The 16,686-nt window shown below is 41.7% G+C and overlaps 1 protein-coding gene across 6 annotated transcripts in view; it reads left to right on the top strand.

The window, feature by feature from the left end:
• Positions 1-16,686, top strand: part of TRPM6 (transient receptor potential cation channel subfamily M member 6) — a 135,536-nt gene that overhangs the window by 14,234 nt on the left and 104,616 nt on the right. For all 6 annotated transcript variants that reach the window (XM_019517451.1, XM_019517448.1, XM_019517449.1 and 3 more), the window contains exons 2-3: positions 14,601-14,680; positions 16,002-16,040. In XM_019517451.1, the coding sequence (XP_019372996.1) occupies positions 14,601-14,680; positions 16,002-16,040 (119 nt within the window). The remainder of the gene's footprint in view (positions 1-14,600; positions 14,681-16,001; positions 16,041-16,686) is intronic.

The raw sequence follows: 16,686 nt of genomic DNA on the forward strand, positions 1-16,686 counted from the left end.
AAGTTCATAGGCTTGTCTATGAAAGGTGTTTTGTAAATTCCTTTTTATGATTAGAACTGGGCGATTTGCTCAGTTTGTTTGTTTGCTCCTGATGCACCAAGAGGTGCTGAAAGTGGAATGTAGGTGGAATGCAGATAGTTCTGAAAACTTCTGCTCAGCTGCTCCCACGCCTTAGAGATGCCTCAGCTTTGTAGCTGCCTCAGTTTTAGGCATTAAGGACACAGCTGCACAAGATATTTACTGTGCCTTATTAACTGTGCAGTAAACTTCTCAGTGTCTACATGTATGCACCTATTCAGGCGTGCAGAACTAATACATTCTGCAGCAGGGTAAGTACTACCTTATTTTTTTCATGTGCAGCAGCATATGTGTAGACACTGACCCAGCTGGCTGGGGCACGAGGATGCTTCAGTGACAGGGGTTGACTACCAGCTAGCTCTGCACTGAAGCACCCTCATGCCCCAGCCAACCCCTCTGCAGCACACTGAGGCCAGTCAGAGCAGCTCCAGACTGTCAGGCTGACCCCATGGGGCCTCTACCAGCTGGGGCTGGTCTGACCCAGCTCAACTTGCTGTGGTCTGGGCACATGTGCAGACGTGCCCAGCAGCAACAAGCCAGCAAGCATTAATAGGCATGTGTAGGTGCACCCTCAGGTGCCTAAACTACTGCTTCCAGGCATGCCTAGGCACCTCAGTCTTGTTGGAACTGAGCAGCTTGGTGCCTTGTTTATGGCTCTGTCTTATCTTCCCTCAGGGTCTTGGTCTGGTAGGCATGCTCTGTTGTATACCAGTTGGATCAGGCTGCACAAGAATTGCAGCGGCAGCTACTGCTTTCTTTAAAATGCAGCCTGAGAAGAAGTTAGTGATGTTTCCGCTCCCTCTTTACAAAATAGTTCAGTGGATAGAACAGTCAACTGAACCAGGGTCAAATACCTCCTCTGTCTGACAACCCCACAATCCCTGGAAAATACCCTAGCCGCCCATCTATATCCTTTTCCAACAACTGTTTAATGTATAATACATAAACACTGGAATACAGGAACCAGAGGCAAAGACTCTCCCTCCCTCCCATCACTACATTGGTGGAACAACTTCATCAGGAAGGATTTAGTGCCCCTATCCCAGAATAGCCAGTGGGTAGGTCATTGTCCAAGGGCATGGAGGAGGAGGAGGGATCTGAAACTGGGATCCCACCAGCAGTGTCTCCTTCTCTCTTATTTTGAATGAAAAGATTAACTCTTCAATAAATGCTAGGAGCTGGCTCAAGGTAACAAGAGATTCTGGGCTATGAATGTGGACAGTGCTGTGTTTGAAGCCTAAGCCCATAGAGAGACTAGACTTTGTACACATCTTTGTCCTCATTTTCTTATTCTCTAGCTGTAGCTGAGCCCTCATTTACCATGATGGTTATAGGCAGCCTTGTCTTTTTCTAGGACCAGTTGCTTAAAATATAGGCAGTGTACAGCTGAGCTTTAATAAATTGAAAAGTAACATTTTAAAATTAGGAAGTTCTGTGTTTTATTGCCTTTCACTATTTCCAATTCAATTGTGTTAGAGTACACACACAATTGATGTTTCTTTTACCCTAAGTATTAGCTTTGAAAACATGTTGGCAAACAGAGATTCCAGCTGCACTCTCTCTTCTGTGTCCTCACTAATAAGAAATGTTCTGATGGTCAAATTAAATCCACTGTGACACCTGCATAACTCAGTTGTCTTCCATGACTTCATGCAGTCCAGGTGTCATTGACATAATACAACTGATTGATTGACTGCACTGAATGCATATAGTCCAGCTGTGTCATTTGGGCTGGCTCAGCAGGAACAGCAGGAATAAAGCCCATAAAAATATTGATATTAATTATTGCTGAAAGGGCCCAGTCCAAATAGGAGCTCCATAGTACTAGGTATTTTTTCAGATGTATAGGACGGAGGTGTTGTTACATATAGCTCACAGAGCTGTTTCTTTTTTCTAGAGGGACTGGGAGTGTAGGGGTTGGTGTGAGGTGGGGGGGGGACTGCTGCAGAATTTGGGGTTACAGGGCCCTGTTAAGAATGGCCTTTGATGTCAGGGGGGAAGCATCAGTGGTGCCAAAACAGAGTCACTTGCCCTGCCATTGCTTTGCTACCACTGTTAACCCTACATGTGCTGTTTGCCTTGCTGCCAGTTTTGGATCTGGCTTGCAAGACCCGCCTCCCCACCCCATAGTTTACGTCTGGCCCAGAGTATGGGGTTAGTTTGACATCTAGGTATAGCAAAAACTGGTCCTTGTCTTGAACTGCTTATAAACCTAGGTATGTTCTGCACGCAGTTTTGTACCAGTGCATATTATATTGACACAGCTACATTCAAACTATATCAGAAAGTGTAGGAAGGTTGTGTGTAGATACACTTTGAAGACATTTTTTTCAAAAGCTCTTGAGGAATCGAAGACTTATTCAAAGTTGATAGGAGCTAGGTCCCTAAGTACCTCAATCACTTTGGAAAACAGAACATATCTGCTTCTGAATATTCTGCAATAAGGCCCCAATCCTGCAATGTGTTATGAGCAAGTAGACTGGTACACCCATACAGAACCACAAAGGACATGGTCTTAGCCTGTGTACAGACATTTATTTTTACCAGAAGAAATTTCTTCTTGTAGAAAAATAGTGCAGGGACCCACTAGTTGCTCCAACCCTGTGGCTAGAGAGCTTACCTGTGAAGCTTTCCAGACAGGGGGCATTAAAGTGCTGTTCCCTGGACCACCTGTACCCTTAAGGGAGGCTATTAATTGACAGCCTGGAAAAGGGGACATGCTTTCAAGTGGTATTTGGTGGTTGCTGAAGAGCAGCAGCTGCCATAGACAGTCCCTGGAGGGTTCCTGCCCACATCCCATCAGTGAGCTGATTGGCATTTTCTCATGGTGAGAACCTTCTTGGTTCTCCCCCCTTCCCCTCCATAGAATACCCTGGTTGAACTGCTCCAGCCTGATCCAGAAGGGTTCAGGGGGAGGGGGAAGGAAGCATTTGGGGGCTGCAGCAAGGTGCTGGGAGCCTTGCCAAAGGAGCACAGCAGCCTGCTTTACCCCAGCTGCTTGTCATCATGGCAAAATGCCCCTGCCTCACTTGAACTCCAGTGTGAGAAGCAGGCATGAAACAGCTGGTGGCTGCTTCTCCCCTGCCCTCCCAGTCTATGGGATGGGGGTAAGGGAATCCCAGAGTGACACCAGTATTAGGAAGGCATGGGAGTCTTTTTTCCCCCCAGCTTCATTGCTCCTGGTTCTCAAGAGGAATTAAGCTAGGGGAAAGTGTTTAGGCTTTCAGTCTCCCAGGAGATGCTCTTGAGGGCAATTTAACCTTGGTTGTTCCCAGGTTATTTTTCTCCTTGAACAGCCATTTTTGCTTTAAGAGAAAAAGCCTAAACATCTGCACACTTTGGGTTTCTATCAGGAGAACAGCAATTGTCCTGGTAGAAACTGAGCATCTATATGTGGCCTTGGTAGAAGGCAAAACTCTGAAAGTAAGTATAAGAAATCAATTATTTGGGGGGTTTCTGGTTTATGTTGATAGTTTTTCCTTGCTTTCTAAGTTGTTTTGTTCTTCTATTTTGTTCTCTTATTGTAAGCCACACCAAGCATTTGTTGGGAAGGATGGGATATAAATTGAATGAATAAAACAAAATGGAGAGGATATATAGGGGGAATAAGAGAATCCATAGAATCATTGAAGTTAAGGGCTGGAAGGGACCTCGAAGATCATAGGGTCCAAACTGGTAAAAAGATGAGTAGGCTACCCATGTGCATCACTTGATGGTTCCTAATCACTGACATTTTATAATATTGTAAAGTAACAGAAATCTTCAGATACTCATAACTTCCTGTGCCTTTTGATATTTGTACCCAACCGAAGTAACCCTGTCCCCTGCTTATTTGTATCATTTGATGTATATGTTTGATTTCTCCTGTCTGTATCCTATCTCTAGCCACCTGTTTACTATGCATTAATACCATTTTTTTATTTAAAAAAGTATAAACAATTCTCATTACTTCTTTCTTTCTATCCTCCCCTCCTCCCTGTCAGTAAGCCTCTTGCACTGCATTTCCCATATGGATGCAGAAGGAACACTTCCGTGCAGGGGAACAGACATGGGTCCTTGTCAGATAGAAGAAGGAAGAGAGTATTTTGTTAAAGTCAGTAAGATGCAGTATGACTGAATACACAACAAAAAAATCTGTTGAGAGAAGCTGTATCCATTTTCTATAATCACTGAAACAGAATAGTATTTTGTTTACAATGGGAAGGGTGCTATGGACTTGACTAGGAAAAACTCAAGCAAGTGAAAAGTGCAGAATTTGCTGACTGTGGGGGGTAGGGGACAGAAAAAAACTAGCGAGTAAAGAATAAAAGTACATCCACATGTTCAGTTCACATAAAAGTTTAAGTAAATAGTAATCAATTGATAGTCGCATTTTAACACAGTCCAATAAAAATTAAAAAATCTTATGTAATGCAGCAAGTACTTTGCAAAATTGCTCTATAAAGATAATGTTGATGTATCTGGTGAAGCCCTGTTCTTATAGGAGCAGTAGATAGATGACTTGTACTTCATCATTCAGAGCCAGGTAGGTAAGAAGTGAAGTGATTGGGTCAGTAAAGTTTCAAAAAGAGTTCATTGATTTGGAAGGTCTTTGCACTAACTCCTAACCAAGGGAAGTTCAATTGGAGCAGTGAGAGTAGCCCCATAACAGTTAATCTGAGCAGGGTTTTATGCTTAGAAGAAGCTGCACTTTACCCAGAGTAGTTTATGCTGAAAACATCAATTCCATGGGAACTTGATAAATTTTGACTAACTGGGGGAAAAAAAACATAAAAACTACAAGATCAACTCAAAACTGGAGTGACAGATAACCCTTAAAATTAACTTATTCTAAATTGTGGGTTATTTCTAATCTACAACAGTAACGTAAATGAGTGCTGAAGGGCCAATTCCTACTTTTGTTTCTTACATAAGGAGCTTTTTTGGCTTGGAGGTACTTGTGAATGCAATAGGCAGGCATTAATCTTCAGTGAGAACAGATGAACTGAAAACTGCAAATGCTACCTTCAAAGCATCTGTTTAAAAGTGCTTCTCACTATATTAATTTTCAATCTTAGACTGAAATATATTTGGAAGGATAGATTTACAAACAGTAATTCTTGTTCCACTGCTGGTGCTTACCAGCTTGCTGACAGCATGGGTGATAGTTTTAAGAGTGTCTTAAGTAGCTAATAATTAGGACACTTTTTTCTATCAGTAGAAATTATAAATTAGATAGCTATCTAGATATGCATGGCTGCCAATATTAAATAATAATTCATATTTAATACTTCCCATTCAATTAGTTTTATTGTGGGCTGAAAAATGTTACGTAGCCTATTGTGTTATGTCATGTCATGCATAATACTGCTTTTTAGCTACCACATTTAATGATCACAGAATTTTTAGTTGGCCTGTTGGGCATGAGCTATGAAGAGCCAGATCAGAACTTCCTCAAAACTCTACTGTGTTTGGATTCTGATTTTAATTTGGCCTGTTACAAACCTAAGAATGATGTCAGTGGCGACACGTAGAGAGTGCACAGGGGTACACGTGCACACCCTGAGAGTGCCACTGTACCCTGTGACTGGTCGTGCTCACCACTTAGGCAATGGGCAGGCGGGAGTGCCGGTGCTTCCCCTGCAAGCACCCGCTGATCACTGCAGCCGCTCCCAACAGCAGCCACAGCCACAGCCACTTCCGTGCAGTGATCGGCTGCAGCAAAATTGGCTGCAGGGCCCCCTCCCCCTGCTGGTCGGCAGGATTGGCCTCAGGGAGACCCTCCCTCAGTCGGTGGGACTGGTTGCAAAGGGTGGGGGGGGATTGTGCCCCCTCTGACTAAGGCAGCACCAGTTTTCCATGAATGATGTTGTCTCTTATTCCAGCTACTTTGTGTATTTTCAGCAATATAATGTGACCAGAAAGCCAGCTTAATCAGCTCCTTGAAGATTCATTCCATGTTGTGCTATGCTGACTATCTCAGGATTCCATCTCTAGCAGTAATTTGTTCAGGGCTCTGTTGAAGTGACATGACTGAAGAAAACAATTTATGGCCAGGTAGCTAGGTAAAGGTAAAACCCTGCAGCTGGGATATATTTTAAAGGGACTAGTAGCTAATCTTTAGCACTGTAAGCCTTCACTTTCCCTAGGTCTGTGTCAAAAGCAGCTCAGCTGGACTTGAGAATTTAGCCCTTATTACCCAGCTACAAAGTACAGACACATATATGAACCCTAGAGTTTGAGGTGTTTGGGCTCATCTTTCATGAACTATGATTTAACTTTCAAATTCATTGTGCAGTCACTGATAGCAGGGAGGCTAATTAACCTTTCAACATCATTGAACTGAAAGCAACAGGGGGATTTTTTCCTTTAGCTGTTTAGGTCTATTTCTTAAAGCTTAAATACGTGCATTTGGTTATATAACAGTCAGTCATCAGAAACTGGTTTAAATTTGTAACAGAACAGAAATTCTGTGCACATAAACCAATTTCAAAATGGCTGGAACTGGTTTAAGATAAATCTGGTAGAATGTAGTATCAGATTTAGGTCAAACCAGTTTATGAAACTTCTGTCCCAGACTGCTTTCTAGTTTAAATTAAATCAGAGTTCCCCAGGATGCTTTCCAGCCCTGGGCTGCACTGGGCTGTTTGATCCAACAGAGAGGGTTGGGGGAGTGGGGTAGTGGAGAGGAAGGCAGGGACTGCATCCCCCAGGCCAACCCCAGCTGGGGTCTGGGGCTAGGGAGGGGGGTTAAACCCCCCTTCCCCTGAGTACAGATCTGCCTTGCCCTGCTAAACTTACTGAAAGTTACTGCTGGCTGTGACTGGACTACAAATAACAGAGGCACCTGGAAGCAGGAGAAGGAAGTGATAAGCAGGGATCCTGGTTTTCTCTGATTAAAAAAATCCCCACTTTTCAGGGTAAAAAAAAGAACCCAAAACCCACATTTTCCCATGATTAAAATGAAACTTCACTAATATGTGTGTGTGTGTGTGTGTGTGTGTGTGTGTGTATATATATATATATATATATAGTGGTGTTTCATTTTGAACATGGAAAAACATGGATTTTTTTAAACCTGAAAATTAGGGATTTTTTTTTAATCGGAGAAAACCAGGGTCCCTGCTAATAAGTAACCCCGCAGAGTCTTGCCTTTGTGATTCTGGACCACACTCAGAGACCTCAGGGTCAGCAGGAAGAGGAAGTGAATACATAGCCCAAGCTGGCTAGGTGCTAGAGAGCCATGCTGTAGCACCCCCTGGCTTCTGGCCTGAGCCACTGCAGGCACCTGGCTGCATTTTCTGAATCAGAAGTGAGCGTGTCCAGCTGTTTTCTCAATTTAATCTATACAGTTTAGACTAACCTGCAAAGTGTAAATTGATTCAGCCTTGGGCTTTTTGACTGTTTATACCATGGGAGCCTCTGGGACTTTTTAAAGTCCCCAAAGCACATAACAATGCCTGCCTTCCCTTCGGTGCTCAAAGGCATCCCTTTCCCCTCCTCTCCTGTTTCTCCCTCTCCCCGGCCTTCCACTGCTGCTGAAATCCATGTTTTCCTTCTATCCCAAGGGTAGGAAAGACTCAAAGCTGATTCTGCTTGCTCTAGGTGGGCTGCAGGGGGGCTGGGCTTAGCTGGGAACAGGGGAATGGCAATGGCCAGTGGTTCCCTCTCCCATGCTTGTTCCTTAGGGACCAGGCAGGGAGGCAACCTACCACTCCACCCATCACTGCTGCTGTTGCTGCTGGGAACAAGGGGAAGGGAAGGGGCATGCCTTTGAGCACAGAAGGGAAGGGTGGGATTCTTACATGCTTTGGGCTCTTGTGATGTTCTTCAGTCTGAAAAAGGTGTAGAGCCAATGCCACTGCACCCCCTCTGGATCTGCCCCTGGTTTTGAATCAAGCTTGGGAAATGTTTTCCAAATGTCTATATAAGGCTTGATTCAACCAGGCATATGTAATTCACCCTAAGCTTATGTGTAGTCTTGCAGACTTCCTTTTTACCATTGATGCATTTTAAAATTAAGATCTTGGTCTCAAGTAACCTGTCTTTAGTTTTCAACTACTAGAAACCTGATGGAGACCACCAAAGGCAGAGAAAATCAGCCCAGTGCTTTCAGTGCAGTGGAAGAATTTGAACAAGTGGCTCCCCATAATTCATCTTCCATTACTCTGCATTTACGTTTCTGTAACTCCTCTTTAATTAATTTCGGGTACCTAAAGAGGGTTGGGAGAATATTCTTGATTCCACATATAGCTAAATAAATCACCGCACCATCTCTAAGATTTTTTCTCAGTAACTTGAAAAGAGGCTTCATTGTTTTACCTTTGGCAGGAACAGTTTTAGAACAAAATGAACAAGCATTAAGAAAAAAGTAATTGAATGAGATGCCAGGTCTATAGATTATTTATGGTATCACTGAGAGCCTAATTTGGATGGTAGACCTTTTATTAAGTGTGAGGATGGCTGGAAAGAAAATTATACCCAGCTCGACTCTCAGGATGTTTGCAGGGCTAACATTTAGAAAGATAAAGTTTTACTTGTAAACATCTGCTATAGACTGCTGTGATATAGGACTTCTAAGTTGTAAAGAAAAGTGGCTACATTTCTAGGACATGATATGTCCCTTTCAGGGATTTGCTGTATATCTAGTTCATTTTTAAAAGACTTTAAAATAGTTTCATCTACTTTGACTGTAGAGAATGTAATCCTTGATAGGCTAGACACAAGAGGAAATGCCTCTACCACAGTGCATACCTGCATGAGGTCCAGGTACCAGCTGCCCTGCAATGATTTCACCCTGTTAAAAACACAGCATTTCCCTAATTTCTGGCCTTGCAAACACAGCCTGGCTGCTTTTAAAAAAAAAAAAAAAAGGCTGAAATCTTTCACAGCTGGTACCACCAGTAATAACACTGCTGTAGAGTCAACATATGAAAAGATCCTGGTTTAGAGATCCATAGTGAATCCACTGGGCTTGATACTGCTTAGAGAATACCTGATCTCTTCTCATTGCTTTGAAGGAAGCAGTTTCTCAAGCAGTGACTTCTTATGTGACACATGCCCATACTACCAGGTGTGCTACTCCTGTTCGGTCTTACAGACTAAACAGCAGTTGTGAGTCATCCTAAGATGGGAGATTTCTAATGGCTAATACAGAAATCCTGTGATTCAGTATTGATGCTAGGTCCCAGCATAGTAGCATAATTAAGGGCGGGTAACTGGGGTACAAGCTCCAGGCACTCAGTAAGGAAGGAGAGTGCTGGAATAGAGGCAGGGGTCTCCTGGCTGTGCTGCAGGCAGGCAGAAGGTTAACTCTGGCCCTACAGCCACTGCTGAATCAAGTATTTTACTCCCTTGCTCCATATCGAAATAAATGGCAGCTGCCTTATTAATCTCATAGCTAGTGCTGGCACCTCCTCCTACAGTAGTGGCTGTGTCATGGTGGCCCTGGATACAGATGCTGCCAGGTACACCTCTGCCCCAGTATTGTGGTAAGCACCATGATTTCAGCTCTTGAGGAAGCTGTGTTTTGGGAAAGGTGTAAAACACAAGTCAGCACCATTAGTAACCAGTAAAGACAATGACACTTTTAGCATGGAACCTACTGCTCAGTTCTTGCTAGATTTCAATTGACTTATATTCTGCCTAAATTTTTGTGCTTATTTTTGGATGGTCAGTGTTCACAGTGTAACCTTGTTTTCCTCCATTTGGTACTCAACCGATGAATAATGCTGATTGTCTGGTGGTGTTAAACATTTGTTAAACTCTCTCCCTGGCCATGACTTTAAGTATCGACCACAGTTTGTGAACTTTAGAGAGAATATTGCAACAGAAGTATGTACGCTAGAGAGAATTTCTAAATGGCAAGGAACGGGAAGGAGTGAAAGCAAATACTGGAATACCTTATTTTCAATTTTAATTTCAAATCCTGTAGTACTTACACAGCTGCAAAATACATAACCTATTCTTTAATTGAATCTTTTTACTGGTTGCTGGCTGTAGGTTCTGATCCTTCATTGAAGTATTAGCTTAAGAAACAGACCTCCGTAAAAAGTTATAACCCAGATCCTCATTTGAATAAATATAGGCAGAAGGTAGGGTAGGGAGGTATCTTTGAAACCGATTCTGATAGGCATGCCTTATTTCTGTCTGACTTCAGACTAACATGGCTTATCATCACCTCCTGGTTTAAACTAATATAATAAGAATCTCTTCCTAAGTTTACATAAAGATGTATAAATATTTTGGTTCTCCATTTGTGCAAGAGTTAACAGGCTTAGCTTCACTGAGAGGTACAGTTATAGATTTATGTTTTTTTTTTGTAGATTTGATTGTTATATTTATCTGTGATTTTTTTTTTCCAAGTCCAAATATTAAATATAAATAGATCTCTTTCTATGCTTTTTGCTATGTTAAACAGTCTTTTGTTCTGTTGTCTTAATGTGAAGAAAATATTTCAAACATGCAGATTTTTGGCACTTTATTTTAGCTAAACTTCTTCATGAATTAAGAATGATATGCAAACCAATTTTATTAGTATACGTAGACATTATAGAGAACAAGGAAGTGAGATGATTACACCATATATTCTACAGTCTGTTGAAGCACCTTTCAGTTTCCTTCTTGGAACAAGGTGGAAATTCTCTATTCTTTGTCAATCCCATTTAGAAATGTTGTGGAATATGAAGCATGCTGTTAAAAGTAAGCAGTGAATAGTTTATGACAAATTAAGATTGATGCTATGTTTATATTTCATGCCATATTTTAGTATGTAATTTGACACACTTCTCTATTTAACCCAACTTGAATCATGGAAAAACAGGTATAGAAGGGGTCTTGAGAGGTTATTTAATCCAACCTCTTGTCCAACTGCTCACAAATCTGTGGGACGCATGCCTCACGCTCCACTCCCCAGGAATGTATACAGTGGAGGGGAGCCAGCCCTCCCTCCATGCCCTGGATGAGCTGCCCGCAGCTCCCTGCCCCAACCCTCTGGTTGCACTTTCCCACCCCAGCTTTGGCCCCCAAGGCCCACAAACCACTCCAGCTGGGCAGTACACCCAGCCCCAGCCCTGCCTGACTCCATCCTTCCCTCACTATGGAGGCCTCAATCTCCCCCCTACTCCCCGATTTAAACTGCAGGGACCTGCAAGAGCTGCTCTTCATGCTGCCTGGCTGCTACTTGCATGTGTGCACAGGCGCATGCACGTGGCACCCCCTGCCTGATCGCCTTCCTTCTGCTCCCCCCAGAGCTCTGTCAGCCTGCAAGGGGAAACCTGCTGTTTCTCATTTTTTTTCTCCTTGGAAGGAGAATATCTGCATTTGTCTCCTCAAAAAAAAAATTGTGTTTTTCTCCTTAAAACAAGAAAACCTGGGTGTTACTGCATTTTTCTGTGGTGTACAGAAAAAGCTGGATCCCTGCTGATAAGGAAACAAATAACTGATCTGGCATTTGTTACTATTGAGCTCTACACGAGGAGCTACTTGGGTAACGTATCATATTAATTTTAATGAAAGAGTTCAGCAAAATGAATTCACCCTCAAGGAAGTGAGTCAAATTAAGGAGTATGTTGCTTTCTCCTGCTTTTGGTAAACTAAGAATTTGATTCACAAGAAACAGCAGTGAATTTTTAAAGCTGAAAATCCCTGGATGTTGTAATAATAATATCAGTTCAATTCAACAATGGGTAATTGCTCAAGAAATTAGAATGTAGTAGCCTGGGAGGTATGAGGCAGTATTCATTTCTAATGGGAATGTTTCCAAATGGTTTTGTGAAATGTAGGTACAAAACCTGCTATTGTTTAATGGATTTAATGCAACCTCTTATCAGCATCTCCTCTGAATTGCATTTCTGTATCCTTTTGCAACATTAGTATTCCGTGAATTTCTTTCCGAGATGATTTTTTTTTTGTCACTTAGCCTCTATCACACCCTGAAGATCATCCTCCTTGCTTTCCTTTCATTCTGTGGTACAGCTAGACTCAAATTAACAGTTCCCAGAAGAACATACACACGTTAATACCAGAAATCTACTTTCTTACAAACTCTTCAATCTTTCTTGACAAGGGCACACATCAATTTCCATTAAAATCAAAGAAAAGATTTGTTTCAGTGGGAGCTGACATTCCATACACCAGTCAAAGCGTTAGCCAGATGCATTGAAAATGATAATATTTAAAGATATATAACAGAATTTTTAAGAAGTAGGATTAGGCATCATAATTCTACTAAACAAATCAGACAGGAGTTTTCTGGATTATAAAACAGTCTTTACTTAATAGAATACTCCTGACTGCATTCTGTGAATTGAATTGCTGGTACTCTTATTTGCTGTGTTATTTACTATTTTATAGAGCATGAAAAGCGCAATAGATTCTTTAAAAATGAGTCTAACGAGGGACCCTTTGCATAATAGAGGGCAAGGGTGTATAGCCAACAACCTGTGGCAGTAACCATGACCCACCATAATTCTTTATTAAGCCACTTCATTGAATGAACAAGGATTTGAAGGCAAAACAGTGAGTCCTGTGTCCTCATTCTGTAGCAATTTGTTATTCTGCACACACAGATGTATGTAAAGGTGATGAGGGCTTACAGCTGATCAGAGTAGATCCCCCTAGTGGGAACTGTTCATTGGAAAGTACACCTTGCACACGGCTCTCGTTAAAGTCCAAGCTATGTGTCCCTGCTCTAGTCAGATACTGTATAAGAGACTGCAAGGACCAAAAGCTTGTGTTGCTTGATAGCTGGGAATACTAGTCCTGGACCAGGTTGCACATTATGCTGGTGAATAAAAAGATCCCTGCCCCAAAGAGCATACACACAAATGCATGTATACACACACATTCCACCCCTCCCCAAATCCCAACCCCTAAAAAACCAAAAAAATCTAGATAAGACACTATTAGAGTTGTTTTGTCTTCGAAGCAGTTTAACATCTGCCTTTTATTGGGATCTGTCTCTTTAACCTCACTTCTAGTGTTCAGAATTCTGAAAATCTGGCTCACCAAATCACAAATGGGGCATCAAAAAACTGAAGCGCCCCAAACTGGAAGACACTTCTAAAAAATGTTTGCGTGTTGCAGGGGATAAAGGTTCAAAACCTCCTGACGATGCTTCATGAAATGTCTACACATCACAGTGAATATTCAGATTGCTCAGACCATGTCATTGCACACTAAACTTACTGACCTTGGTTGTGGTGCTTTCAAGCATAATGGGTTGCTTCATAAATTAGAAACAATGTAGCCTCTTCAAGTGGGTTAATTATCACTGTCTGGTGACAGAACCAATTAGCCCCTGCATGGTGCTGCAAAGAAGTAGCTACATTACTTTCAGTTGAGGAGGTAGCCCACTCAGAGCAGGGCTGCATGCTTGAGGGCACTGTCATCGGGGAGCAATAAGACTACTGGGTAGACAAAGCTTAGGTTTTTTTTGCCTTATCCTAAGATACGGGGGCCGTTAAAGTCAGTGATTTTAGTAGGCATTTGACCAGCTCAGATAGGCAATGTTTTCTTTCAGTCATTTACCTTCAGCATTTCTGTATCCTAGGAGTGCTCTACCCTGGCCCACAGTCCAAATCCAGCCGATGGAGCAATGGCATCTGACCCACTGGGCTCCCTGTGGATCAGAAAATTTGGCAGCAGCAGGGGAGTGGTAGCAATTAATACAGCCACCCGCTGCTGCTGCTGCCAGATTCCTAAGCCCACGTCCCCTTCCCTACATGTGGCCAGATTGGGGCCAGGCTCCCTTCTCCCCGCAGGGCTGGGCCATGCCCCCTCCCCCTGCATGGCCATGTTGGGGCTGGGCCATGCTTCCTTCTCCCTGCTCTGCCAGATTAGGCTGAGCCACGTCCCTTCCCTCTGCGCACCTGAATGGGAGCTGGCCATTCCCCCTTTCCCACTGCATGACCAGATTGGCCCCACCTGCTAGATCCAACCCATAGACAAGGCACTGCCCGTCCACCCCACAGGGCAAAAAGTTTGAGCACCACTACTCTATCCCATTTCAGTAAAGTTTTGTTTACCAGGTCAACTGCAGTTCTTAATATCTAGTAAAAAACAAATAACAAGAAGTTACAATAAGCTCATAAAAAATATAGCTATAATTCTATGCCTGGTCTTTTTCAGTTATTACACATTTAATGAGATCAATGAGCACTAGACATTGAACATGCACCTTTGGGGTGGAGGATATGTTCAAACTTTCCTATCTTTTCTCACTCCTGGTTCTGAGTCATCCTAACCACTTCATTTACATTACATTTTGAGCCTCCTCTGAATCAGCTTTCATATATATTAATAAGAGATAGACCTGAGCTCAGATTCACCAGAATCTCCCTGGTGTTTGAGGATGGTAGCTAGAATCATTTAGTTTCAAGGTCTGGGTTTCTGCTCATGTTAATTGGCATTTAGTTGTATCTAACGTAAGAGTGGAAATCATTTTGAGATTCTTGTCCAGCACTACAGAAATGATATGATATTTGTTGAGATTTTCTTATGAGGTACAGGAGTGTAATTATGTTTGATTTTTTTCTTTTCAGTCCCCGAAGTCTTGGATTGAAAGCATCTTCAATAAAAGAGAATGTGCAAAAATCATTACTAGTTCTAAAGATCCACACAGGTATAGTTGTGGGTTTAGTTTTCTTTTTATTACATTTAAAGAAAAGCCAAAGCTGATATGGAGATGTTGTAAAGTAGTTTGGATATAGTTTTATTTTATACTTTTGCAGTGCCACCATTATGTGAGTGCCAAATGTTCACTGTCACCATTCAGTTAAGAATGTCTTCTAATATTAGGTATGAAGGATGGATCAGATACTATACTCTACTTGTTTTTCTGTATAGGAATGGATTCAGCAATTCTTGTTCATGTGATGTTGTTGGAAGTATCACCTTATGATGATTACTAAACATCCCCTGACTAGATATGATGATAGTGTCATTCGTTAGTTGTTTCATAGACAGTGCCGCTAACATATTTTTATGCTAGGTACGGACATTCAAAAAGTCCAAGGTGGAATCTAAATTACTCAGTTTTCTGTAAGCAGTATAATTTAGATTGGTAGCAAATAGAACACATATTCATCCTTTGGGGAGATGGGGGAGGGCAAACCTTAGACCCAGTTCTGCCATTTTTAAACCAGTGTGCACGCCAAACTGTTCTGTTATGGATATAGACTAGTTTCTGATCACTTATACCAGTAAAAGTGTAATGTCCCTGTCTATACCTGGCCTTAAAGTATAACAATATTGTTTGATGAGTGCCAAAACCTGAAACAGATGATCTTTCTTGGTTTCCAGGTATATAGATTTTAGTCCACTAGCAGAAAGTATGGCCCAGATCAAGAGATGCTACAAAAAAAAATATGATGTCGCTTACAAATGGATAACTGATGCATAGAAATTCTATGTAAATAATAAGGTAGAATCTGTTGCCAGTAAAAGGTACTATCAGTCATAGTACCCCTGACAACCAGCTCTGTGCCAGTTGAATCATAATACTCTTTTACAGAATACTGGAAAGAGCTTGAAGGGGAAAAAATTCAACCTGTATTTGACAAATGGAGGAAAACAAAAATTTTTCTTCTCAAAAGCTTTCTGAATGACCAGCATAGTAGTATTGCAGGAGTAAAGCACATGGGTTCAGTTCTTGAGGTATTAAACTGTATGGGGCCAGATCATTCTGAACACACTGTTTGTGACTAATATATGAAGATAATGACTTTAGCTATGAAATTCAGATTAGGCACATTATATAATAGAAAGCAATCCAAATAAAGCACTCAACTTCTCCGGTAGATTTTCAAAGATGATGAATGCAGAAATCTGTGAGTTTCAGTGTTATTGCTTGAAATTTGTTCACCTACATTTTGTGACTTGTATTATTTACCAAATGTTTTCTTTTATACATTAATTAATTTCTTATTGTTGTGTCTTTGCAGATGTCCTGCTGGATGTCAGGTATGCCAGAACTTAATCAGGTAAGACTCTATTAAAGTGAGTCTGTGCCTTCTAAAATGAGCTAAAGTAAGAATAGGAGTTCCTAATCTAGCAGGAAATAAAACAAAACACTTTAAGCTCTGAAAATGTCAAAATAGCATTTCTGAGGTCTTTTGGGGGAAATAATTATAGATCCTGCTAAAATATATTTCATACTAAGGCTAAATTCACACATGCAAGGAACTATTTTAAAAGTATTTCTCTGGCTGGTTATGTGGATATCAGATAGGAATATATTGAACACCTTATTAGGCAGCTAATTCCAGCCATCTCATGGGAGATGCAGGATGTGAAGGCGGTAGGAACTGGGTGAGAGGGGAAGTGGTTGGACTAGCATCCTATGGGGGGAAATATAAGGACCACTGCTTACATTCCTGCACCTCATCCTCCCCTACCCAGAAGCTTGGATCTATGCCTCCTACCAGTAGTCACAAGTAATTCAGGACTCCTGCTTTGTGGGACCCCAACGTTGAGACATAAAGGTTGTGAGGTCCCTGTAAAAGTGTTTTAACTATTTTCTATCACTTTGGGGAAGAGAAACAACCTGGACTTCATGCAGTTTCGTGTTTTTAACAGAGGGATGGATTTTTTTAGGGAGCTGATTTTTTTTTTTTTTTTTTTTTTTTT

The sequence above is a fragment of the Gavialis gangeticus genome, unplaced genomic scaffold (genome assembly GCF_001723915.1).
Source record: "Gavialis gangeticus isolate Ggan-Ray unplaced genomic scaffold, GavGan_comp1, whole genome shotgun sequence".
Lineage (NCBI taxonomy): Eukaryota > Metazoa > Chordata > Crocodylia > Gavialidae > Gavialis > Gavialis gangeticus.